General features: G+C 34.8%; 1 protein-coding gene across 2 annotated transcripts; it reads left to right on the plus strand.

The window, feature by feature from the left end:
- Positions 1-27,159, plus strand: LOC135695041 (AP-3 complex subunit delta-1). Of its 2 annotated transcripts, XM_089109873.1 has the most exons (47): positions 1-361; positions 3,642-3,737; positions 7,097-7,177; positions 7,496-7,576; positions 7,867-7,974; positions 8,394-8,459; positions 9,108-9,171; positions 9,527-9,666; positions 10,382-10,455; positions 10,601-10,650; positions 10,809-10,837; positions 11,025-11,073; positions 11,341-11,410; positions 11,759-11,834; positions 12,114-12,183; positions 12,493-12,571; positions 12,936-13,062; positions 13,533-13,636; positions 13,993-14,131; positions 14,401-14,493; positions 14,606-14,657; positions 14,900-14,993; positions 15,367-15,462; positions 15,672-15,732; positions 15,869-15,934; positions 16,170-16,239; positions 16,625-16,666; positions 17,133-17,209; positions 17,533-17,600; positions 18,066-18,168; positions 18,486-18,545; positions 18,940-19,054; positions 19,310-19,392; positions 19,702-19,746; positions 20,183-20,239; positions 20,384-20,488; positions 20,967-21,104; positions 21,393-21,440; positions 21,843-21,904; positions 22,582-22,657; positions 23,336-23,387; positions 23,574-23,662; positions 24,353-24,438; positions 25,430-25,487; positions 26,058-26,127; positions 26,301-26,383; positions 26,922-27,159. In XM_089109873.1, exons 1-47 carry the CDS (start codon positions 302-304, stop codon positions 27,012-27,014), a joined length of 3,705 nt encoding a protein of 1,234 aa, XP_088965999.1. In that variant the 5' UTR covers positions 1-301; the 3' UTR covers positions 27,015-27,159. The 2 variants fall into 2 exon arrangements, with proteins under 2 accessions (XP_088965999.1, XP_088966000.1); XM_089109874.1 differs by lacking the exon at positions 19,702-19,746.
- Positions 27,160-27,270: the final 111 nt, after the last annotated feature.

Below are 27,270 nucleotides of genomic sequence, written 5' to 3' on the forward strand. Positions count from 1 at the left end.
TTCCCTGTGGGCTGCTTCTTCCCACTGTCGAAGGTCATGCATCAGTCACAGCTTAGGCCGAAAAAGTATCGTTTTTGAATACTTGAATTCTGGCGTGAGAGTGACTTTAAAGTGACGGGGCATATTATTTTCAAATTATTTGGACCATATTGTGGAATTTTGACTCTGGAAAAATTGGTAACCCTTGCACTATTGAAGCTGTCATAGATATTGAACTTGGACTTTTTGAATATCGCCTCACTCTATTTTAGTTGGGACCTAGAATTTTCTTGAATTGTGCAGAAATTCATCGATATTAACGATGTTTGAGAAGAATCTCAATGATCTTGTCAGAGGGATCAGAAATAACAAGAGCAATGAGGTAATTTTTATCTTGACTTGTTTCCAGTAACCAGTTTGCCTGACGAATCAAATATCCACTTACAAACATGTCATTTTCTATGCAATCGTTTGCCTAATTTCCATTTTTAGAGTTAAATTGGTATGCTTGAGAATCTTGTGTCTAATATCGACTTTGGTGATACTATCATAGTATTACTGAAGGGAGAATGTTACTTATAAGTTGGCCGGTGGCCCTCAGGGCATCACTTTTCTTGAAGGCCTAATCCTTTCTTCCGTACTTTGTAGGCATTGTCAAAAATGATTTTTGGAGGCAGACGTAAATGTTTCATTCTGATTTTTAAAAATATAAAGGTTTCATACTTACGTACTTGTTTGCAAATGCTGTCGATAGATTCATTGAGCACAACTGACATGACAAACAAAAACCTCAGGCCAGCACAATTATAGCACTTAAAAGACAGCAGTTAATTGTTAGTTGGCCTCAAGCTTCTATGGTAAAATCCGTTAAAAATCAGCAAGCTTTGATTTTGCTGTTAAGTGGTAAAACAATTCCTTTAACAATGATAGAAAACTTCAAGACAGCAGTATTGAAAAGAGCACTATTGTTTTTACTTCTAAAAGCATAAGTTCTATTTTTAGGAAGTTATAAGGTTGAGTAATGATTTTCTGCACATTTTTCAGTCCAAAATGTTTAGGAATTTGTGCAGTTTGTCACTTACAAAATTACAAAATAGTTTTAAGTATGATGATCAGCAGGGGCAGATTTAAGCAACAATGATTTTGGGGGTGTTAGAAACTAATTGGATTTTGGTGCCACACCCTCCAGGTCACTGGAAAATGATGGAAGGTAAAGAGGATAAGAAGATAGATCAAAATAAATCTTTGCATTGTTTTGTTACTACTGACTACCAAAAAGCGATTCTTTCTAAATGGAAGCAAAACTTACCAAAGGACACAGAATTATTAATGGGAGGGCGGCACCCCTACACCCCTGCTGAATCTGTCCCTGATGATCAGATTTGGTCTCAGACAGGCTATAGGGTGCTATGAAGTTTGAAGTGTTATCTAAAAATAATTAAATGTCAATGTTATGACTTTTTGTAGATTTTAGAGCATCCCCTAAATTGCCCCATTAAAATTCAATTAAAATTCAATTAAAATTCAAAATGCATTAGATGAAGAAAATATCATCAATATATTTTATCCAAATGAGGGTTTTTCCACCAAAGTGTCTACTAACCTCTCCTCCAGGTAATAAAAGAATTAGCATAAGCAGGAGTGAACTTAGTACCTAACCTGTGCCACTTCTTGGTTTTTCCTTCTATCCAGTGCCTGCTTGATGGCCTCTAGACCCTCCCCATGGGGGTGATAGGACAGAGTCCCACAACATCAACAATACACAATAAAGCCCCTTCCAGTATCTTACCTAATTTGCTAAGTTTGGCAAATAAAGTGTTGGTGTCCTTAACATATGATGTACACTGGCGACCTAATGGGTTGAGATCTAAATAAATATATATATATCTGCCACATCTGCTTTTACTTGGCTGTTTTCGCAATCATCCCATTGGGTTTCTTCCAAAATATCCACTGTTCCCATCAATTGCTCACTTTCAGTTTTGCCTCGGCTTTTCCTCTTTTCGCTGCCAGTTATGCAACTCCATATGAAGATTATTGAGTGGTTTTGCTGTAATAGTATTTCAAGCTGCCTATGGTTCAAGGTGACGAGACTTTCAGCCTTTCCTTCATCTCTTTACTACACATTCCAAAGAGCCCACTGGCTAATGATCGAATAAAAACGAGCAACTACGGGAACGACAAAGGATTTTAATTCTTGTGCAAGAGTTTTTGAGCTTAGCCGCCTAGCTGGCCTGAGCTCACTCATTTCAAAATTTTCTCTCTCAGCGAACAATCTTCTGGATATATATATATGTATATAAGCCTTTGCCTTATGATTACATATATATGGTTAAAATTGCTCTGACGAAGGCTTAAAGCTGAAACAGAATAAACAAAAACTGCCTTTGCTACAGTATAATCTCCAGTGTTGGCTTTGGAGATTCCTCGCTCATTTCATTCGGCCGTTTGGCTCAGTGGAATGAGCAAGGGTTTTTGAAGCAGCAAACTGGAGTTGGTTTCCGACCAAGAGTGGTTCGATACAATTAGGCAGCACCCATGTGGAAAGATTTTCCTCCTGTCCGCCTTTGCCTTATAATTACATATATATATATATCATAAATCCTTGAATTAGCCCCCCCTCGAAACAGCCCCCCTCGAATAAGCCCCCACCCAAGAACTACAAATTGTCAATAAGCCCCCCCCCCTTGAATAAGCCCCCACTGCTACCAAAAATTCTCAAATTAAACCCCTCAATTTGATGATTTTTGCCATCTGAAGTTGCCTATGGCGCTCTACCACAACAAATTCATACTTTCGGTAGTAATTAATCAAATGCTCATAAAGAAATTTCTGCTAAAATAAACGAGGTCTTTTAATAATGTTTCTTTATGTGTACAATAATTTTATAAGCCCCCCTCTCGTATAAGCCACCCCCCTCCCCCCATCAAATAAGCCCCCATCCAAAAATATCAAAAATAAATAAGTCCCCAGGGGGCTAATTTGAGGATTTACAGCATATATATTTATATATTATAGTAATTATCATATTGCTGTCTAGAGTGCTCAATTTATCGGAGCAATTAGATAAACTAGCTTTTATACACCTGATGATGATTGTTTGTACACATCAAACTTAGAGTTGTGTCACAATAGTCTGTTTATTTTAGTCTACATATATATATAATTGCAGTCACACTGCATAAAGGTTTCATGTTGTTCCTGCTTCTGCTACTGAAGTGTAATAATAATAATATTAATGATGAAAAGCATTTATCTTGCTTCAATAATAAGATTCAATATAAGATTTTGCAAAATATTTAGAACTTAAAAAGGGTAAAAATGATGCTGTATCTATGTAAATTGAAATCCTTGTAAAATCAAATAGGATCTAGAATAGGATCATAGACTGTCAACAAGTAGGTTTTAAATTTGCATTTAAATGTATCTAAAGATCTTGCTGCCCTCAGTGTGAATGATACTCAACCTGTTCCACAATTGAGGGGAGACACTTGAAAACTACTATTTTACTTGTTTACTCGCAAACTTTGCTTATTATTGTAAGAAATATTTTTTTATTTTAGGACTTGGCCTCAAGCAAACGTCATAGTGGAATTATGTGTGTTTGATATACACAGTTGCAAAAAAAATATTAAATTGACAAAATTTTATCTTGTTTTCAGGCAAAGTACATTAACCAATGTCTGGAGGAAATAAAGCAAGAATTGAGGCAGGAGAACATGAATGTAAAGGCAAATGCTGTCTCCAAATTGATCTATGTGAGTTCTTTTTATTACTAATAATTTTATTACTTTTTATTAATACTTTTTATGTGTCATAATTAAGCAATTAACATTGATATGATTCAATTTGTATCTCAAAGAAGCCAAAAAATAGAAATGGTGAGATGTTTTTGCGGCTTGATATTCCTTTGCAATGAGTTCCAGGCTGTCCCCATTTGATCCATAATTATTTATTAGTAAGAGAAATTGTAATTTTCCTGAAAAAAGCAGTGCCAGTTTGACAGGAAGAGGTTATATGTGAACTTTTGACAAAAAAGTGCACTTTTCTGACAGAAAGAGTGGTTTTTATCAAAACAGCCCATGTTAGCTGAATATGAGCCAATTTCAAAACATAAACTATTTTTGCATTGAGATGTATTCTAAAGCTTTCTATCAGATTATTTGATCAGAATTTAACAGTTCTAGAAAAAGGGTCAACCCCTCCACGAAACATTCAGTCAATGAGTAAGGTTTCGCTAGCTTAACAGGTGTTAGTGCTGCTGCAGATCTTGAAGAGGTCATTTTTGACAGGCAATACTTTGTTCCTGTGTTCATAATAACTTAGTTATGATTCAATTTTTTCTTTTATTGTTTGATGCAATTATGCATTGTACTAAAAAAAGATTAGGACTAGTTTTGTCTTTTTATTGTTGACAAAAATTGAAACTCATGGACACAGGCTACTTGGTTGTTAATTACAAAACTGCATTGAATGAATAAAGATGGAACTTTTTATTATAAAGTAAACTCACTGCCTTGAATGCAAAGAAAGAAAACTATTTGCTAGTGTGTCGAGAGGGGTACAGAGTATCACCTGTGTCTCCAGGTAGCTAGTTCTGGTAAAACTAAATTTGCTGGCAAGCATGTAGTCATACTCTTGTAAAGCTAAGGTGTGCAATGGCATTTTATAAAACTAGTAGTTGAAATTTATCATTTTATCTACTAGATCTTACAGTTTTGTTGAAACCTGATAGCACTATCAATTTTGTATGAACTTGTAAAATTGGTTGAAGTGGGTATCACTATTTGAAATTGCTTGATGAGGTTTTTATGAACCAGAAAGTTTTTAGAAAATGCTTAAAACATTTCTTGAAATAAATTATAACTTTATGATAAAGGTTTTTTCAGAGAGTGATTACCCCTGATAAATGCAATCATGGTAATAGCACAAAAAAGGTTTGGAGTTTGACTAAAATGACTAAACCCATTTCTTTAAACTACCTAACAGCATAACAGAAAAAGTGATAATTTGCTTGTATTAAGATACTCATAGGATCATGTTCTAAAACAAAATACAATGTTATGTTTCTTAATTAATGTGGCTGATTAAATGTCCTGAAGACCAGAAGTGTTTTTTTCATGACATAACTCATAAAGAAACTCTTGGAGAATTAGAGATAACGGACTAGTTGGTGAAAATGTGGCACTGTGCATGCTATCACATGCCTGATATTACTAGAAATTGGTAGGGATTGAAGGTTTTTTATAGTTTCCTAAGGAATCCTCCATTTGCCACTATCTACTGAAAGGGTTAACTTGAGCACAATCAATTCATGTTGGTGTAATTTTTCATTTTACAACACACAGCCTGGAATAATCATAATGAAACACCTTTAAATGTGCCAAATCAGTTAAATGTGTTACAAATTGGATGGGATGTTGCAATATAAGCACTGTCTCTTTCCTGTCAAATCTTTTTAATTTGTCCTTGCTTCTAAAATCTGCAAGCCAGGCCAAAACAACCCTGGATTTTCTGGAATAGTCACAATTTTCCTTGCCCAATCTCAGTCAGTTATATATAGAAACCTAACTTACTTTCACTGTAAAAGGTATTTCATGGTGTTATGAGTTTAAAAGTAAAATTTTCTAGAATCTAAAATCAATTTTTTTTACAATTAGCTAGAAGTCTACTCCAAAACTGATGCTATATGATACACCCAGCCGGGTTTTGAATGTTTATATACACCCAGCCCTTTTTTGAAGCAGACTTTTTAATTGTGATAAAATTTACAAGAATTTTTAGATTTTTGTGCCGTTGCATAGTGAACTTATTGGTCATAAATGCACTTGCAGTAGACTAAAGACCGATAGAGTTACTTCTCCTTACCTAAGTGGTCTTAGATATTGCTTTTGATTGAAAAACAAACTGCAGATTGAAATTTCTTCACTCAGATTTTCTTTAATTTGTTTGACTCAGTTTTACTCAGTTTTGCTGAGCTGTTTGCAACGAAATATCAATGGATGTTTTACTAGTATGGAAGACAAGACAAACTCGTCGATTTGAAGGATGTTTCCAGATCCAGCGAAACGCCCATTTTTCACTTTCCGTTCCTCTTGTTGGGACAATAGCTGTTCATGCTTGTTAATGAAACAATAGTTAACATTAGGGCTATTCAGAAATGACTGTGAAATCAACGGTTGTGATAATTGAGTTGCACACAAGAAGTTGAAATGCAACGAGTGCTGGCACAGTTCTTTTTGTCTGCACGTGCAATTTCAGCAAACGCTCGTGGTTGGTAAGGAGTTGAAAAACGAAACGATCACTGCTTGAAGTCGAAAAAGGATCCGATCTAACGAAAAATTGCCCATCATTGTAATGTTTGTGCTTTCCTCTTTAACTGGAAACCGTTTTTCTACGTTTCATTTTTAGTAATTGAGAAATTATTTCACAGTAACTGTTGTTTATGATTTATTCAACAACTTTATAGTTCGGAGACTTTCCTGTTTTTCTTTGTATAAATTGAAATTTGAAAATGAGGAGGTGGATTGATGAATTATTGAGTGTTTGCAATTGCTCATCGTTATGTTTCACTGTGCAAAGGAAATGCACATTCTTGAATAATGCTAATTTTGTGTTTAAGCTTAAGTGTACATGACTGTTATGTCATGCATGGCATGATTTTAGCATGATTTGACAGGCTCCTCACAATTTATATCACCAAGTAACGTCTTGAAATTTTTTAATGCATTTTCTTTGTATTCGGTCTTTACATCCATCCAGCCTCCAATTAGTGCTCTTGAAGCACTCGAAGTTTTTGCGCTGTTATGATTCTTCGTATAACCCCTTGCACAGCATATGAAGCCCCTTTTTCATTTCCTTGCATCTCATCTATTTGAATTACGTTGATTTCTGATGCAGTTTTCCCATCAAGCTGTCATGCAGTATGACCTCAATCAATGTATTGGCGAAACATAAGCTGCTTTGCAGAGCACTAAAACCATCCTTTACCCATCCATCCTTTAGCCAGGACCTTGGAGTCAATTGTGTATTGAACTCTGTTTTACACGGTTCATAGAGATATCACTGCAATGTGTGTATGTGTGCAGTTGACTTAGATATTTTCTTTCTATTTCAGCTGGAAATGCATGGCTATGATATCTCGTGGGCAGCTTTCAACATGATTGAAGTCATGAGCTCTACCAAGTTTACTCACAAGGTACTTAAGAAAGACTTCGTTTGCTTGTGTTAACCTCTCGGTCATCTCATAGACTTTTCTACTGAATAAACAATCGCTTGTCAATCAATTTTGCATTTGGTCTTCTAAACAGCACTTACTGATTCCAAGAGCAGCATTTCATCATGTACCAAGTTTATATTAATTTGTAATTGATTTATACGAATTGCTATGACCTTATAGTTTAGCTGCTTAGAAGCTGTCTAACGTTTTCTATTATTATTATCATGACCAAATTTATAGTCAACATCGGCTTAGAAGATTTAAAGTTTATTTAAAATATATCTTAACTGATTTCAGCGTATTGGCTACCTTGCTGCCGCGCAGTGTTTCCATGACGAACTAGATGTGATCATGCTAACAACAAACTTGGTCAAAAAGGTGCAGCGATCATTTTGCTTTTAGTATTCTCATCATCATGAAATTACGTTTTCAATTTTATTTGTTTTACATTTTTAAATTGTTGTTTTATTCTATATGTGATGTTCGTTTTTATTGAAGTAAATATAATTTATACGCAATGGGTTCTTTCCAATTTTATTCTGTTTTGTATAAGGATCTGATTTCAAAACCCTTTACACGTCTTTTAAGATCTTTCTTCTTATTCCATTACATTGGAAACCTTTTTTTAAGACTTACAGTCCTTTATTTGTGTTTTATTGCCATATTAGGATATGGCCTCACAAAACCAATACGATGCTGGTGTTGCCATGACAGGGCTGTCTGTATTTATCACTGCGGATTTAGCCAGAGACTTGGCAAATGATGTTATGAATCTGGTAAGAGCGCTTTGTAGTTGCTGCTGTTTTCAAGAAAAGCCTGTACAATTTTGTGAACTAATGTTTATAAAGAAACGTCTTGCATTACTTTCAACGCCCAACTGGGTAAAACTTTCTGGTTACCTTTGGTCTCTGATGAGTTTCAGACAAATATACTTGAGCATGAGATGTTTTCACTTTTCATTTTAGAGCATTTATTATTTTTCTATTTACAATTTGAAAGTGCAATATTTCTTTTGATCCAAGCCTTCTATCTTCCATATCAATCAAATTTAGATATACCGATTTTACTTGATTACGTCTTTTCTACGCGGCGTAAATGTTGATGTCATTTCATTTAAAGGAGTGCTAATCTCTGTTTCGTACTAAACTCGTACAAAGCGAGCTTCCAGTGATTAATTTCCCTCTCTTTGTTGCAGATGGTATCATCTAGACCGTACATGCGAAAGAAGTCTGTTTTGCTGATGTACAAAGTTTTCTTAAATGTACGTTTTGTTACCTGAGCTGTAAAGTTCAATTTTTTTTAAATTCTGTTTTTCAGTTTTATATATGGAAACAAAATGCAACTGGTCTTGGAAATGGAGTGGAAAAACAAAAATTGAATGCAATTGCATTAATAAAATTTACTGTTTTATGGGTCTGTTATAAAGTTCTCGATGCCGTAAAGGCAGAGCTATTCAGTTGCCTGATGATCGACTGCCGCGTAAACTTGCAGTTGCTACTTAGACCCGGGCGTTCTACACCCCAAACCGTCCTACTGGGCCAATTTATTTTTCCTTGACAAATAATACTAAAGCCTGTTAACAATGTGGAAAATAAGAAAAAATGCAACGCGTCGAGAACAAACAACAATTAACACAGGCAATTCACAGTATGTAGTCTGTTATCTTCTTTTGTTTTCACTTATCAGCTTATTACAATTGATCAGCAAGAATTTCATCAGATTCAGTACTGTAAATTTCTAAGTTTACGAAAAAAACAACATCACAATTTCGATGAAACTCGTTGACTTCTTTATATGAAACTTTTTTTGCGTGAGCAGCAAAGAAACCGTCCTGTTTATAGTCTGTTTTGACTGTCGTTTAAAGATAGGATTATTAAATATAAATGTTATCCTTCCTTTCCTATTTCAGTTCCCAGAGGCTCTACGACCAGCATTTCCCCGTTTGAAAGAAAAATTAGAAGATCAAGATCCTGGTGAGCATGCGTATTTTCAACAATCCTTTAGTTAATATGAATTATTTTTAACCTTTTTTAACAATTTTTGTTCTGTCATAATAGAAATTAAACGTTTTCTGGCTGGCTGTTATTTCTAGTCCCTTTACTAGCCAGCCTGTCCTCAGCCACTACTTTACTGTACACGCAAAATCAAAATTAAAATGTTTTGAGTATATTGCCAACCAACCAGCTATTGAAATTTTTTAGCAGCAAACATAGAAAGGACTATTAAGGAAAAAAGAAAACAAAATGTGAATCGAATTTTACACATCGATGTTTTGTTTATGTAAAAATTGCTAAAGATCTTCTACTGAAGTTTCTTACCTACTTTCAGGTGTCCAAAGCTCAGCTGTAAATGTCATTTGTGAACTTGCTCGAAAGAATCCCCGCAACTACTTGTCGCTTGCTCCACTCTTTTTCAAACTGATGACAACGTCGTCCAACAACTGGATGCTGATCAAAATTATCAAACTGGTAAGCTCTGTCTGATAGCCCACAAATAATGATAGATAAGCTATATATCAAAAGAATGTAGTAACTGTGTTAGGGCAGCATTCTCTTTTTCCCGTTACAATGGCACAGTGATGCAAATGCAGGTTTGATAGAAATGTGTGCGGATGAACCTGGCAGAACATCAGGCAGAAGTTCACTTTCTATGACATGTTTTTATTTTATTTTATGGTAAAAACACGCTGAACAGTTAAAACGAGCCTAAATGTAGCCGTGAAACGAGTCTTTTTTAGAGTTCTGTGAGCTGCTTGGCGTATAACGTTGGGAGAGTATAGAATGGATGGGATCTCTCAGCCAATCAAAATGTGACCGCTTTGCCTTTTTTGTGACCGCTTTGCCTTTTTTGTGACCGCTTTGCCTTTTTTTGTGACCGCTTTGCCTTTTTTGGTGACCGCTTTGCCTTTTTTGTGACCGCTTTGCCTTGGTAATGTATTTGTATTAGAGTGAATCATGTTGGATTTGATTGATATTGTTAGATTAAATCTCGACTGCACACACCAAAAATACAGCTTATATAAGATTAGTATAGGTGCCAGGAAAGTCATTTATATGACATAATATTTTACAGCTTTGTTGGATCAAATGTAGACTATATCTATATGCGTTTGTACATTTTTATCGGTAAAATCAATTCATTCTTCCTTTGTGTAACAATGTCTTATGCGAATCTGTGCTTTAGTTTGGTGCCCTGTGCCCTCTGGAACCACGACTTGGAAAGAAACTGATGGAACCTCTTACGAACCTCATACACAGGTGAACACAATATTTTTTATCCAACTATTAAATCATGTATCTAAAATATAATAGATTTCATAAATCATATCATATATACCTTTTTTATCATGAATTTGTTTTTTATTTAGTTCTTAATTATCAATTTAATTTTTTTCTCACGCAGCACTTCAGCCATGTCGCTGCTGTACGAGTGCATCAAAACAGTTATTTCAGGTGAGTTGGTCCTTATTTGTCGCTCCATCCTTGTTTCTCTTTCTTTTATCAATTTACTTTAAAGTTTATTTCAGAAGGGTCTTTCTTTCTGTTTTCAAACAATTGATAATCGATTATGTTAATATGATTTAATCTTGATTGTTTTGTTACACACACAGGTCTTTCGGACCACATGCCATCAATACAGGTTTGTTAATGTCCCATTTTCCTTTTTTGCTAAATCTACAGATTTTCTTGCTGTCCATAATTTTTTTCCATATTTATGCTGTTGGGGATATATTTTCTTTTATCGTTCGTCTTTCTTAGTCCTCAATTAATTTAAGCATCTGCTCTCTTTCTCCTTTTATCAATCATTGTAACATTCCATTTTTCAGCTTTGTGTCAGTAAACTGAGGCTTCTCATCGAAGATCCAGATCAAAATTGTAAGTTGTCTAAACTATCGATTCAAATGCAGCTAAGAAAACTTTTTTCTTGATTTCTTTTCTACTGTATCATTTCTATTCAGTATTTGTAAATTACAGTAAAGAAACAATGCCAGAAAGTTAACACAAATCTTTAACAAAGTATTTTTGCAATACCTTATTTTTCCAATTGCCATATCTCGCCTTCAGAAGGAGTTGTGTTAGCTTTGCAGCCATTATATTATTGCCTTTAAACCCAAATTTCGACTATTTGTCTGTTATTTGCAGTGAAGTACCTTGGTCTTTTATCATTAAACAAGATATTAGCAACTGTCCCAAAAGCTGTCCAGCCTCACAAGTAAGTTTGGCTTTTTACCACGATTTCCTTTGTTCACAAATTAATTATCCTCTGAAAAGCTTTGCGCTGATGCTTAAGTCAGCTTGCATCTGTCGCAAAAACCTACTGAACGTTTTCGATAGCATGCTCGATATGCATTTGACATGCATTCTCCGCTTTAAAATCCCTTTTTGATTAGCTAATTTTGTTTCATCTGTTTTCTCTTAAAACATCTCTCTATTTTTCTGTTGATTATTATTTGTCGCTCTTTGCATTATTTCAGTACTCTCTCTAAATAATTATTTTTCATTGGTCAAGTAAGCTTTTTTTTGTTGACATTAAATAATTCTTCCCTTCTTTCATTGCTAGAGACCTCATTCTTCAATGTCTGGATGACAGAGATGAATCAATTCGATACAGAGCTCTAGATCTTATTGTTGGAATGGTGCGTTTCATTGGTTATAAACGTTGATGAAATGTTGCGAATTGTCGAAATGTTACTAATTGTCGAAGCATTCATGTTTTGCTTTTCTATAGTTATATTTTAAATATCGAAGGATAAATAGAAAAGTCTTAAACGAAAAGGGCTCTATAGCTTCATTGCCACTATTTGCGAAATATTTAATAGACCTTAACAAAAAAATTAGTTTTGGTTCCTAATATTTACAGGCTTGGAAATTATCATGGACATTATCTTTTTTAATTCAAATTCTTTTTTTTGAAGATTTCAAAGAAAACACTCATCGATATCGTCAAGAAACTGATGGCTCATCTTCAAAGAGCTGAGGGTTCAGGTGAGTATGTTGTATAACAGCAGTTGTTAAAACAGCAATACGCCGTTCTTATTTTGTTTATTGCCTGTAGATTCCTCAGCCAAAATAAACATTTGCCTGATGATCGCATTAAGCATGAAACTTAGAACCTTTCTGTTCTACAAGCAACGTAGAATCTTCCTGTTCTATACATCAATGCATGTACAGCCCTGCCTGTATGGCTTCGAACACATTTATGACAGACCGCTAAAACAGTAATTCTCATTACCTGATTATTTGTTTATAATCAAAATCAGTATAAGATATTAACCGTATCTGTTTTACCACCAGGCTATCGTGATGAACTTCTTGCGAAAATTATTCAGATATGCAGCCAATCAAATTATCAATATGTTACCAATTTTGAATGGTAAACCAAGCTCCGTTTCATTAATTTTCTCTTCTTTGTCTCTTTGAATTCCTAAAGCTGTTTTTCAAATCTTGACTTTTTGCTGGCCTCTTAAACATATCTTAAAGAAATTATGTACGCGAGTCATCTTTGATTTGAATTTCGAATCATGGCTAGTCTTTTTCATGTATCTACTTAAAATGATCGATAAAAGGCCCTTTGTTCGAATGTCTAAGATGAGTGAAGTTTGGGCAGCAAAGTATTTTCATGTGCCATTGAATATTGTCCTGTACTTTGCCTCTTCATTTGATTAACCTTTGATGTTGACATTAATTGAAATGATATGTGTTGAATGACTTTTAAATTCCTCAAACTAATATTGCAGGTACATCGACTGTCTTGTCCAGTTAAGTTCTATTGAAAACACGAAACACGGAAAGCTAATTGCATCGCAAATGCTTGATGTCTCTATTCGAGTCAAAGCTGTTAGAAATTACGCTGTTAAGATGCTGGTGAGGATCTTTTACTTTCAATTGAAAATACATTTGTATCTTTTATGGCTGCCTGTGAGTCACAGTCAGCTATTCTTTAATCTGATGGTTGTCGTCATAAATAATAGGAAGGCTACAAAATTGTATTGTACTTCCATCCCTTATTTACAGTTTATTAAATTTGAATTAGTGAACATATATTGCTTGTGTCTGGTCCTCGTGAATTGGAAATATGTCGAGCACTGTAATTCAGTGAAAAGTGCACGTAGAAAACGATCTATTACTCTTCATTGTATCAATGCACCTTATGGCGAACCGGGCTTTGCAGGACTAGTTAAAAAGATATTATTTTTCCACCCTGCCTTGAATTTGCTATTTGTTCAGCAAACTTCTAGCTCTCAAATCTTGTGTGGGGCCACCCTATATTTGTTCTAAAATATGTAATATCAATTTTCCAACTCAAGCGCTGAATTTTGGCTTTTTTTCTGCAGTCGCAATTGCTAGAGAAAATCAACCTATTGACCAGTGGAGCTCACAAGGAAGGCTTTTGCGAAGTCCTTTATGCGGCTGCCTGGATTTCTGGTGAATTCTCGGAGTATGTAAACAATTATTATGAGTTATTTTGACTTTTTTGTCATTTCAACATATTTCTGTTTTCATTGTCATGTCGCTATTTCATCCCGTGGTTGATAACTTGTATCCATATTCAGAACCTGTGCTAGTCCAACTTAGCTAATGACATTACTTTTTCTTCTTACTCAACTTAGCTAATGACAACACTCTCTAACCTTTGAAATACAACCGAAAGAAAACTATGGGAATTGAAATTAATTTACTATACAAAGCTGCTCGGACCAGAATTAAGAAGCTTTTGTAGTCTTTATTGTGTAAAGAATAGATATTATCATAGTTAGTTTTGCAACGCTTTGTCACATCTTTCTCGTATTGTAGCTATATTGATGATTTGAGAGGCAGACTAGAATCGCTTTTGCACCAAAAAGCCACATCACTGCCTGGTCACATACAAGGAGTTTACCTTCAAAACATTTTGAAGCTATATTCAAGAATCATATCCAAAGCTGAAAAGGAGGTATGCGATTTTTTCAGTCGTCGTTAAAACCTACAGTGTTTTTCCTTGAATATGCTACAACGCAATTAATGCCATTTGCAATTTGCTACAGTAGGACTGCTTTTTATTTGATATCATGTCGTAATGACAAGTTTGTTTTATTATGATACCGTTAGTTTAATTATTGTCAATCTACCTGTGCGTTTAACTACTGTTCTGCATAAAAAAGCTTTGACAGACGCACAAAAATCTGCCATCTTTTAACCGTTTGAAACACTCAAAATTTCAAGGGTGACAATGACACTGTTATCGAAGTTGGACAAATGATTCGGGACAAACTACCTATGTTTGCTCAAAGTTCCAACCTGGAAGCCCAAGAAAGAGTGAGTATTCAGCCTATCATTCCTAAATCCTTTTCTTGCTTCCGCATAAGTTTCGAAACCAACCCTACATCCATTTTCGTACTTGGATTATTTTCTTCTATCTGCTTTTCAGGCATGCTGTATTTTGCAAATTGTCAACCACGTACTGAAGTTAAAGGAAGCGGGTGAGCATTGACTTTATTTGAGACTGTTCTTGTTCATCCTTCTTAAATGATTCATGGTATAGGCATTTCTCGTTAATGGTTAAGCTATCTTCTTTACTTCATTCCTGTCCAGCGATTTTCAGTTACTTTAAGTGTACATTGAAACTGTATATATAAATCTCGTTTACCAAATAAGCCAAATATTACTGTCACCCATTTAAACTGTTATTCTCGCCTGATCTTTATATTTGTGTATTTCTTAGACACTGAGTGTGCTACGTTGCTGTCTCAGCTGTTTGCAGAAGAGCTTTTACCGGTGTCTGCGAAGGCGCAGAAGAAGGTTCCAGTACCTGACGGGTATCTATCGACATTTTTTACATCTTGCTGATGATGCCATTTTCTCGGCTTCCTGCAGTAATTGTCTATCTCAAACAGGTCGTATTGATCGTTAATGGTTGATGTTTGTAAGTTGCGCATGATTTAGTATCATTGTACTTTTAGAATAAAAATTTAGCACTAGCCTAGTGAATATCAAGAATTCCACAGAAAAGGATGAATATTGTAGCACTCGCTTTATTCCGACCAAGACAAGCGCTAGACATTGAATATTATTCAAAGTTCTCTGAACATTACTCTGAACAATTCAAAGTCCATTTGCTAAAGCTCTCACACCCCCTTTGAAGATCACTTTGAAAATGTAAAACATTGCAAATCTTTTTTTGCATTCAAGTCTCGACTTAGACAAATGGATCAACGAGCCGCAATCTGATACTTCAGAAGATGAAAATGAGGACCAGCCGGCTTTTTTTGCTGATCAGAAAACAAAGTAATTTATTTTATTCATTTGTCTGCCCTGTTTATTGCTATGAAATGAAATGATTTTTAATTGACAATGACTTACTGTTGTTTTTTATTTAAGCTTTGGATTACGTTTAAGTAATAAAGACACCTCATTGCCTGTCTTTGAATGACCTATAAGAGAAAGTAAAATATTTGACAGTGAGATGGTTCAGTTCAAATTCATCTCTTTTTCAGTGGTGTATACGAAGAAGATACAGCGAAATACCAAGTTTTGTCAACTGTAGAACTGGAAAAGGTTTGTACCAATTGCAGTTGCTTCATGCTTGGATTGTTTGTTGACTACAGGCTGTAACAACTTAAATCTCCTATTCCTTGTTTTCTTATCTTTTATGTGATATAGTACTAATTCTTTAATTTTTGTTGTGTTGCAGGCTCGTGATATGCGAAAACAGATGCAAGCGAGCAACCCTCATTACCTGAAAATGGATTCTCCAAAGGTACTTAAATGAATTATGAATTCCACAACTTATTGGTTTTATAAAAAAAAACAAGGTCTATCTCGTCTAAAGATGCAAAATAAATAAATGAAAATAATTTGTTTTCACTTTTTCAGTTCAAGCCATAATTTTACTCTAGATAAGTGAATTCTTGAATAAATTTCCCTGAGACCACATTTACTAAGTATGTTTGTTTCGAAAGCTCATTTTTAAAATGGTGATAATTCGATTTCAGAAAGATGAATACTCCGTGGATGATATCCCAGTCGCCTCACTCGACCTGCCAGTTCCATTACATATTGAGAGTGGGTTTCTTTCAGTTTTTGAATTGATTATTCTGTATTTTAAATATAAGCTTAAACCTGTAGGAATATATTCAATATCTTAATTAAATCGTTTTAAATCTCTTCAATATTTTCTGTTCTGATCTTTTAGTAGACTTTCTAAATAGGAGTACTCTTTATACTTAGGCTTTTTTAACCCCTCCACTACTTTATGTATATAAATATGTATGCCGAACGATTTGTTTCATTTCTAGGCTTCTCCAATTTTTTTATTGAAGTATTACCGAGAAAAAGGCTTTCAAATCCTGAAAATTGTTTGAAGACATGCTCTGCGTTTTGCTAATTATTTTTTGTTGTTCCATCACATGAGATTGATTAAATGAAATTTGTAACTTTATCTTCAAAGAAAGAAAATCAAAGAAAGATAAAAAGAAGAAGAGGAAGAAAGGCATGATAAATTCTATATATTTTTATCTTTCAACATTATGTAACTATGCATTGAAAGAGCCAACCAACTGCATTTAGCATAGTTGAAAAGATATTCTTGATTTGTGCTGAATCATGATGCCGCATATCGAACCCTTAGGCAAAGTCAGCAGCAGGATAATGCCGTATTTCTAGGAAGAATATAGCATTCATTTTTGCAGAAATTCCTTTCAAGTTAGATTTAACGATAAATACTATCCTTCTTCCTTTTTATTTGCTGCATCTTCAACTCTTCACATTACACCTCCCCGTTCTTATTATTTTGAAAATGATGGCCTGTTTCCACGGTTATTTCTTTCTATTACTTGAATATTCCATTCCTATCGTCATTGTTAGAATTTGACAAAATCAAATAATGCTTATTGAAATCAGTGTTCAGCATCAAAAGTTAAAGATATTCTTCCACTGAACTTTATGTCATTTCAAAGGAAAAGCACATGCTGAATCAAGCGAAGACGAACAAAATCTTCCATCATACGAAGTAATGGCCGTTGAAGGAGCTGATGTGAGTTGCAAATTCTTTACCTTTCATGTGAAGAAATAGCGCCTTTCAAGGGCCATCATTGACATTAACACACTTGAAGATAACACTTAATGGAGAAATCAAGGTAGCTTACTAATGATCCGTTTCTTGATAGAATTGTCAACTTTCTCATGACATCTCGAGGCATTTTCTGTTGCCAAAAGCTTTTATAAGTTCTCATTATTTCAGAAAATAGTCATTTAATTAATTGTTTAGTAACAAATGCAATATACGCTCTTGCAAGATGTATTCCTTGCAACGGATCTTTCTTGCAATGTTTAAAGCCCAACGGATTTTTCTTTCAGGATGACGAAGAAGAGCACAACCTCCCAGACACTGACCCGCACAAACAATTGGATATTGACCTTGAAGCGTATGTGTAACGTTGCTTATAGTTCCAGCCTCACTAACAATATCTCGCTTTTTTCCTTAGTCAGAATTTTCATTTACAATATTCCCATCATGTAACCACACTTCGTTGATTACAATGCATTTCTCTCCCTACAAAAAGAATTTATACACATCCGCCTGTGTTTTGGTTTTCCATCACAGAATGATCTTTGTAGCAAACCCGAATTTCTTTTTCTCTAAGATTTACTCGCTGCACAAATTGGTTTTAACGTCGCAGAAATGCCTGTGTTATTTACAAAAGTGCTAGTGGTTTTGACAAATAGCGCTCTCCTTTCCAGCAAGCATGTGTGATTTTCTTGTACTTACTTAATGCTTCCGTTTAGGGTTACATCTCGTGAATGTTTATGCTCGTAATAGCCTACTTCCGAGATTCGACTTTGGCTGTATTGTTGCCTATCAAAAGCTGCATTTTTGCTACTTATTTCAGGCCATTAGAGTCGCATGAAGTTTTACCGGTCCGAACACACAGGGTCGTGGATGATAAAAAGGAGGATGAGAAAACGGCGGTTGCGGCGGAACCCGAGGCACCTGTATGACATTTTTGCTTATTAGGTTGAGATGTAGTGCCAACTATTTCGTTTTTATTGCCAGTAGATTCTTTCTTATTACATAGAAAGTTTCAAGACAAGGCCTGCTAGGCCAGCAATTTAGCACAAGTACCTGTGTTTTTTCAAAAAAGTAAATAAAGCGATAGATTGGGTCACATCATATTCCTCTGTTTTTAAGGCAAAGAGCTATTCTGTTATCGCAGTTCTATCATTACTTTCACTTGATTTTCTTTGGTTGAAGCTTACTGTCAAGTTTACATATTCATCGATATTTTTGCATGCAACTTTCAATATTCCAGGTGAAAAAGAAGTCCAAGAAAACTAGGAAAGGATCTGGAAAAGAGAAACAAAGCAAAAAGGTGCCATATCTTGTGCTCCGTGATTTGTGCTCTTTTATCAAAATCATAAGATTTTTGTTTATAGATTCATTTTGCAGACAGAGTCTTTACATCTTGAATGCAAATTGAAAAGTAGGCGGTCTAGTGATATTGATGTACGTCACTAAGCCAATCACGGACTCATTTATCGTGCAACTCTAGGGGAATATATCGCTACCTAAATATGTATCATTGTATCTGATGAAAATCATGTAACTCATGTTTGTATCTTGATCTTTTCATCGGAATTTGGTCATGAACTCAACAGTTTCATATTTTCCAAAAAGTTCCCATGTATTAAATTGTCACATAACAATTTTTAGATTTGCATATTTTCGCTGTGTAACTTGATTCGCTTTCTCCAATCCATTAACAGAGTAGGAATAAAGATGACGAAGGAAAATCGTCACCAAGTAAGCAGTCGAAAGGGAAGTCATCGAGTATAAAGAAACGGCGTACGAAATCTCAAGAGAAAGACTCGAGAAAACATGGTAAGAAATACTGTTTGGAAACTGTGAAAACAGTGACAAGAATCGCATTGTCTGAATTTTATAAATATATGCATCTTTCAGCTTTTTATTTATTAGTATCAATGCCAATGAGTTCAATAAAAGTTATTGTAAAAGAAGTACTGTTCCTGTTTAAAGTAGTAGCTCCGGGATGAATTTCTGGTGAAATATTTGAAACTATTCATTAAAGATCTAGGCTAAATTAGTGTGCTATTTCTTTATTCTTTTTCTTAAAAGATGCCCCAACCTCACCTACACCTTCTAAAGCAACATTGCTAGCTCAAGCCGAGGAACTTAAGAGCCGTGGCAGCGACAAAGATGTGAGTGATAAAACTGTTTGTTTGCCCTATCATATTGTTAGTTAGAAACTCGGTGTTATAGAAGGTTGTCATCCCACACTGGTGTGCTTTGATGCAGAGTAGCTAGATATGAAGCTGTCATTAAGATTGTCACAATAATTACATGTTCCTCTTTTGATGCCTATTGTGTAGAGTTTATCCATGCACCTGACAACTTTAATTAAATTTGTTATTAATGTGCCCATCGAATCTGGCTTCACGATTGGCCGTTACTTATGATAAATCAGAATCCCTGCCCGCAGTCTGAAAATGTTGTCCCTTAAACTTCAGATTTCAAATACGAACAATGGAGTCAGAGACAACGACCAGAAGAACGTAAGAGTGAAAATCAGAGACTGGATTTGTTTAGTTTGTTCATTTGATCCTCGAATAATGCCCCATAATCGGCCATGCTGATATCGCTTAGCAAATATATGAACGATCAAACTTCTTATTATAATAGCTAGTAAAAACTAATAAATATTTCAGTTGTATTTTTCCGCTCTTATTCAGACATACCTTTCATTAATGTTAAACGTATAATATTTAGCACGTGATTATTAAAACTTTCTGTACCAACTGTTTCCCTCCAGCGAACAACACGTAAACTTCTTCTTTCTACTTATAAACTTTTCTTCATCCATTTTCTTGGGAATGAGCTAAACTTAGCGTGATATTATTTTAATGGTAAAGTAAGAATGAATGCATGTCATTTTTCTTTTGTTTCCATTTCTACTAGTAGTTTTACAAGCAATAACTTGTTTACTTTCAGCTTGACGAAATGGATTTCTGGCTCTCCCCAACCGATGCTGCTCCTACGGCTCCCAATGTTAGTAAACATTTAAATCTTTCCTTAACTTTTTTTAGGCCTGTCTTTACCAAGTATCCAGATTCAAGCTCATATTTTGATCTCTCTTCACTTTACCGTTTAATTAGATTGTTTTGCTATATTTATTTGAGATGTTATTTACAGGAACCTGAAGCCCCTAAGACGACGCCCAAGAAGATCGATGAACAACCAGTTCCAGAAGCGACCTTAGAGACGACTGATGGGCCTGAAACACTATCAAAGCCTAAGGTATCAAATATTTTTATGGAAAGCTACTTCGTTTCTGGCGGATGCCAGCCAAAAGTTGTTCTTTATAATTACATAATCATTATCTACTTGTTTCTCGTGTGAAATTTGAATATAACCTCCACATTGTTTCCAAGCATCTATGCTCATTTTTGTATGCAATTGTGTATTTCAAGCAAATGAGGTTTTAAAAAGAAACAATTTATATGAAAAGCTTGTTGTAGTTCTATCCACCAGTGATATTCCGCCAAAACGCATTTTGTACACTTCCTTCAGCTGCTTGGTCTATGACAGTTACCATAAAGCATCGCCTGGGATAAATATTACGTTATTTTATTTCATTTTTCTTCTGCGAAATCATTTCTAATCGTATTGGATTGTTCTTCTTGATTTCCTTTGTTCTTTTACACCAGACTGTTAAAGCGAGACTGTAAATATTTAAGTAAACATGTTTCGTATGAAGAAGAACTTGTTTGTACAGAAAACAAAAGAAAAGAAGAAAGAGAAGAAAGAAAGAAGAGAGAAAAAGAAAGGCAAAAAGAATGCAGAAGAAGAAGAGGTTAAAAAAGAAGAACTCGAGGAATCATTGTTAATGGGAACAGATACCACGAGCGTCAATGTGAGTTGTGATTGGCTGAAAAGTTTGTTGATATATCGTGAGTGTTGCTAGGTGATTGTAATAGGATTTTAGTAAATCCTTGTGGGTTGATATAGATGTGTATTTGAAATGAAGTTTAAATCGATGAATGCCTATTTGAAATGATAGCAAAATGGCTGAAGGTGGATTCGTATTCCAAGAAACAGCCTTTTAGTAACCGCTGATACCAAGCTCTTATTGTTTTTCAAAAGGAGCAACATTTTTTAATCCAATCTCACTTAAACTAGTTTTTTGAATTTCTTCTTCCAGCCCCACGCTCACTATTCACTCTTGGGTGAGGATTCAAACCTTCGAATGGTACGCAATGTTTATATTCCTCATCTCATTTCATTCATCGTTTTCTCGTCAATTTTGTTTGTTTAGAAATTGTTTGAAAGATCATTTGTCTTTTGAGGGTCTTCAGGTTTTTCGCTGTGCGATCACCGAAGATCTCTGCTGTGGGGCACATTTCCGCCAACAATGTGAAGATGTGCCTTCTAGAATGAATGCCAGTTTTTCGTGCTTTTAAGTCAGATTTTGAAATGGTTCTTTTAATAACAGCAATCAGTTTTATTCAAACCAAGGCGATTAAACAAGAAAATATAGTTTTAAGAATTAGAATCTAAGTTTTGTATTGTTTTATTCACGTAGAAGGTTGTTTTGCCTTCAGAACGAAGATGTTTACTTCGTTTTGGAATCATCAAACGGCTGATTTTCTAGGTATATGACATTAAAGTTGACCCGAGGGAGAAAAACAAAGCTATTGTATCAGTGATATTCAGGTAATTTTATAGTTTATTACTTTCGTTTCTTCTCATGTTTGCTGACCTTAATGAAAGCTGGTTGTAGTTAAACATTTAAAGGTTTTGGAAGTCCTCTGAATTTTTGGCTCTCTCGAATAAAAGTTGTGCAAGATTTTAAGATTTTCTTTCTAGAAGCCTCTTAAATGAAAAAAAATTGAACAGAAAGTACTAATAAGGATCTTGGCAACAAGTCACTGAAAATTCTGCCTCCAAGACCATTTCTCGCCTCGCTGTAGAAGCTTTAAGAAAAATCAAAAATGTTATTTCCATTGTAAAATATATTACAAACGAATTATCGTTATAAATACTTAAAGAAGTTTTCCGGAAACTTAGTTCTCAGATTCAAATAATTTTCAAAGTAAAAGTCATTTTTTCGTATTCTACAAAATTGTATTTTTGTTTAACAAATAGCGAATAGAAAAATAAGGAGTATTCCAAAGCAAGAAACAGTTATTTAGCCACTCGTTTTATCAGCTTATCAATTTATTTTCTTCTTTTGAAACAAGTAGCAATTGCTTTTTAACGACGCATTTTGGAATATGTCAAACATGGTCTTCCCTGTAAGCAAATCTGACTACATGTCAGTCCTTTGTTTTGATATAAAAATGACTTAATCCATATTTTGTCTTTCTAATAATTTTGTGTTTGTGTTTTAGCAACCTGAGCGAATCACAACTCATATCTTTGGAATTCAACGTGATTGACTCATTAAACATGAAAATGCATCGGAACGTGAGTTTTTCTTCTTCCCATTTTCTCATTTTCGTGCTATAGAGACAAACTACTCTTCGATGTCCACGGAACTTTATTCTGTCCTGAAAATTCCTGGAATGAATTCCACAAAGGTCCATATACAGTACTCTTGTTATGCCACGCGGTTCAGTAAAGGTCTTCAGATCCCGAGGAGCTGTCTACAATCCTGACAATATTGTTGAATCAAATTCAAAAATGCAGGAAAACATTGTTCCAAGACTCATGTTGGAGTTGTAGCCACCGCATCTAAGAGCATCAGCACTGAAGTGGGGAGGTGGGGTAGGGGGTTTATCTTTTTCAGAAAGTGCGATATTTTTTCGAAAACTTTTTTCTCCCGGTATGGTAGATTATTACAAAACAGGAATTTGCTTCTCAACACTTTAAGGGTTAAGCATAAAATCTCTATTAGTGTCAGGATCCAATGAAATTGTTGGATTGAAGCGAATGGAAACACGACTCCTTGGGAGAACAGCACTTATTTTGTGCCTGTATTCATCTAGTTGTATTTAACCTCAATATATTATAAACGTTTAAATTTTGTAGTAGAAACTATCCGACGGAAAATCAACGAGTAGATTCGATTGTTTGAGAAATCTTCATTCAGAACCTTGCTTTCCAGTTTTGTGCTGCCCTGATAATTTGTTGTTTTAATTGTAGATTGGCGCTTCTTCACATGATCCGGTCAAGGTACCATTCCAACTGCCATCAGGTGTGTTTATTGTTCATTGCCACCATATGCAGCACTGGAAGCGAAAAGTTGATTGAGACTTGATTGCTAATATAAGCTAATATCGATTTATTTAGGTTTTAATATTTCGCGGTACAGGTTTTTTAATGCGCCGTATCAGGGTAATATCATATAATATTATATGATATCATTTATAAATTTTTTCAGGTACCACAAATGAGGGCCAGTTTGCATTTTCAGTTGAAAGCATTGCGATGCCTCAGTGGCTACGTGGCACTATAACATACATTGCAAAGGTATTGTATCTTTTCATTATTTCAAAGATGAACGTATTATTCGTTCGCATGAACGTATTATTCGAAAAGAAATTTTTCAGCTACACAGGTGTGCCGCTTTAGTAAATGGTCAATTCTTGATTCACTATTTCCTGCTTGAGTTTCCGCTGATCTCCCAAAATTCCTTAGGGGTTTGCAAACATTAGAAATAATCGACGAATTAGCAAAAAGTCTTGACGTTTGTTTTCTTTGATTTCAAGTTCCTTGAAATAAAAACAGTTGGTCTTATGGCACATCTCCATTTCAATTTTTTTCAAATGTGTCCCTCCCTGGGTTTCAATTCAACCTTAGTGTCAATCTTGTATTGTGCCACGTTTTTATGAAAATTTTATAAGTAGCAGGCAGTTGAGGCATTTTTAAAGGTAGAGTATCAAAGACCTACCCAATTGCTGTGCTATCAAGGTGGGCATTGTATTGAATTCTTTGCTCGGTCGGATTTTATTAAGTACTCTATCAAATGCTCCACCAGCCGTTGACTTCACAATCAAATTTTCTCAAATCTGTAAATACGTATCAATGAACAGGATTTTATGATTTGGTTATGTATTCTAATTGTTTATTTGAATTCGATTTCTTTTTTATACTTTGTGTGATTGTATCCAGCGTAATCTCAGAAAAACTGCTAATTTCATTTTAATACATTTTCACCAGGGTGAAGATGGCTCTACAAGTGAAAAAATTGATTTCAAAATCAATTTTCCAGTTTCCTCATTCATCGTAGCAACGACAGTAGACAGGTTTGTTTGGACGCAAGTTTTTAACTAAGTGTTTATAATGTTTATGCTCTGAGGACTGTCGGATGAGAAGAACTTCAGGTTATGCTTTCGCTTTCCGAGCTACTTTGAAAGGAGATGTTATTTTATCTGATATAGATGGGACCCGAAAGAGACCTTTTTGAGCTTAAATGAAAGGGCACAATTGGATGGAGAGAGCATCAATTACTTGGCAAAGGTCATCACGTACTTTTCAGATCATCTGTTCGTTTCATTTCACCAGCTCAACGAATAATTTTCAATGCGCTACAATTTGCTCCCAAAAAGGTCAATTACTCAAAATGCAAGTTTTATTGTTTTGAATGAGACGATAAAGCAGTTGACATTACGGCACAAATAAGTTGAGAATTAACATCTGTTCAGAGATGTTAGCTCGAAAACATTACCGTATGAATCGGTAATAAGCTTTGAGAATCCTGGTAAGGGCTGAATAAAAATAGGACGAAAAAAGTTGAAACATGGCAACCTAATACTGAAAAAGTTTTGTCCGCAACTCAGACTGCAAAATACGTGTTTATTTGTCAGAAGTTTTTATATATATACTCCAAAAAGTGATACGGATTTTGCTTCATGGCTGTCAAATCTCCCGATTTTTAGGATAAAGGTTTTGCAAAATATTTGATGGTTTAAAAGTCGTAATTTAAAAAGATGTTTCTTAAAATTTTTGATAAATTAAAGCGTTTTCTGAATCTCTGACTGAATCCACCTGAATGTTTCACCAACTTTGAGAATACTCCAGCAAGTTTGTTAACTGTTATTTTATTTCTGTTCCGAAGCAAGTAAACAAAGAGCTGAACAATTCGTTATATTACATAGATCAAGTGAAGTTTCGGCTGTTCCTGTCAACCGCTTTAACCTTTTAACTAAAAGTTATTTCTTCTTCCAATATATCTTGTTTCGATTTGACCTTTTCGAGTGACAATCGTCTGTATCGAATCAAATCTTTCTTTTTCAGGGGATATTTCGCTAATCTGTTAGCTGGCGGTACCCTTACCGAAAAGCAGTCGGCGAGTGTATGTATTAGCCTAAACGTGTCTTTGTCAAATCTTGTCCATCGAATGAATGCTGAACATTGTACATATGAAACACCGACATAAACCTTTTAGCCCCATAAGCCTGCCCACATACGCAGAGACACTGAACGAAATCAAACCTAGTTTTACAACATCTGCTTTTTTTCTCAGCCAACACCCCCCCCTCCCTTCCCCCCCTGAATCAGTTGTGCCATAAACAACATTGTTCTGTAATTATGTAATTCTGTAATTATGTCACCCCAAATTGTCCTTAGGGGGTCACCAGGGCGTATGTTAATCAATGTTATCATTTTGTATGATTTCATAATGTATCAAGATGAATTATGATATACCTTAAGAAAGGGGCAGCTCCTGATTCAATCAAGATGCCAACAGGCTATTACACTACATTTGTTGTTGCTTTCTTTTGCCAAAATTGTAGTTTTACGGCTAAAGTTGTCTACAAACATCATTCATTTATTTTGTAAATTTTTTCAAAGCCTGTTTTCGAGGTTTATGTATCGCAGATTTGTAAAAACATTTCCTTTTAATTCATCGCTTTTTCTTTAGCTTCAAGTATCTAATGACATCGAATTTGATGACGTCATACGAAAAATTTGTTCCGAAATTCACGCCTCAGGTAAGCGAGCTAATATCATCAGGTGAAATAGAGATATTCTGGTGTAGTTGCATTGCAAACTGCAAAAGCTTGGACTGATCAAAAAGGACTGTCCATTCTTATATTTTAGGTAACCAATATTGACATCCTCAGAAGGCTTCTTTCTAGTGATGGTATTTATATTTCATCCCTAGTTGTAGAAAGAATCGAAATGAGTGCATCAGTTTATGGCTATACTATTCAACATCACGAGATATTACTCCTGGTCAAGCAAAAGGTAGCAAATTCACTAAGCTAGACGCTTTTGTAGTTATACCGATTGTCATTATGTACTAAGGGAGTAATGTTTATATCTGAACTGTTTTATCTCAGTTATTGAGATTTCATTTATGATGGTGCTTAAACATTGTTAGCATCCAAAGCAGATGTTAACAATCCTGTTAGCTTTTTGGATTGTTCCAGTTTTTATATTATGACACCAAAAGTTAATCATCTTGTTTGAGTTTAGAAAGCCATATTCGAACAGTGAGCCCAATCTTTTCGCGTACATTAATTTGTGTAATCGTATTCCCTTAGTATTAATAGAATGGTTAGAAAAGCTCTGTGAAAATTTTTAACTGCATATCTCGACTCATATATTAATCAGTTCTCTTTAGTTTCTGTTCACTTTCAACATTCTTAATTTCAAACAACCCCTCGCAATTACTCACTATATTCAGAAAATTCTTTGCTATTTCATAAGTGAATTTAACAGACAGATGTCTTCATTAACTGAGATCAACAACCAACTCTACTACGTTTTTTTAATATTTTAGGGAAACGACAGCATTTCCGTGGATATCAAAGGAACAGACTTTCAGTTGCTGAGCAGCATATTAAATGAAATCAAAAATGTTTTTCAAACATGAAAGACTTCATCTATCTTGTGAGAAATGGAGTCACCTGTTGTTTGCTAAATATATTAATTTTATAATAATTTTCAAAATAGATTAGTCACATTTTGGTTTTTTGAAATTCCTCTAAATGCCATATTATTAGATTTGCTCTTCGAGATTCGTAAAATGTTTCTTTTTGCACTGTTTTCTGTTTCATCGCAATTTTTATACGCTTTTTTATTCAAGAAGACAATTATGGAAACCTGCTTGGCGCCCCGTGCGAAAAACT

This window comes from Rhopilema esculentum, chromosome 8, assembly GCF_057945365.1.
Source record: "Rhopilema esculentum isolate cy_ngs chromosome 8, ASM5794536v1, whole genome shotgun sequence".
NCBI classification, from domain to species: domain Eukaryota; kingdom Metazoa; phylum Cnidaria; class Scyphozoa; order Rhizostomeae; family Rhizostomatidae; genus Rhopilema; species Rhopilema esculentum.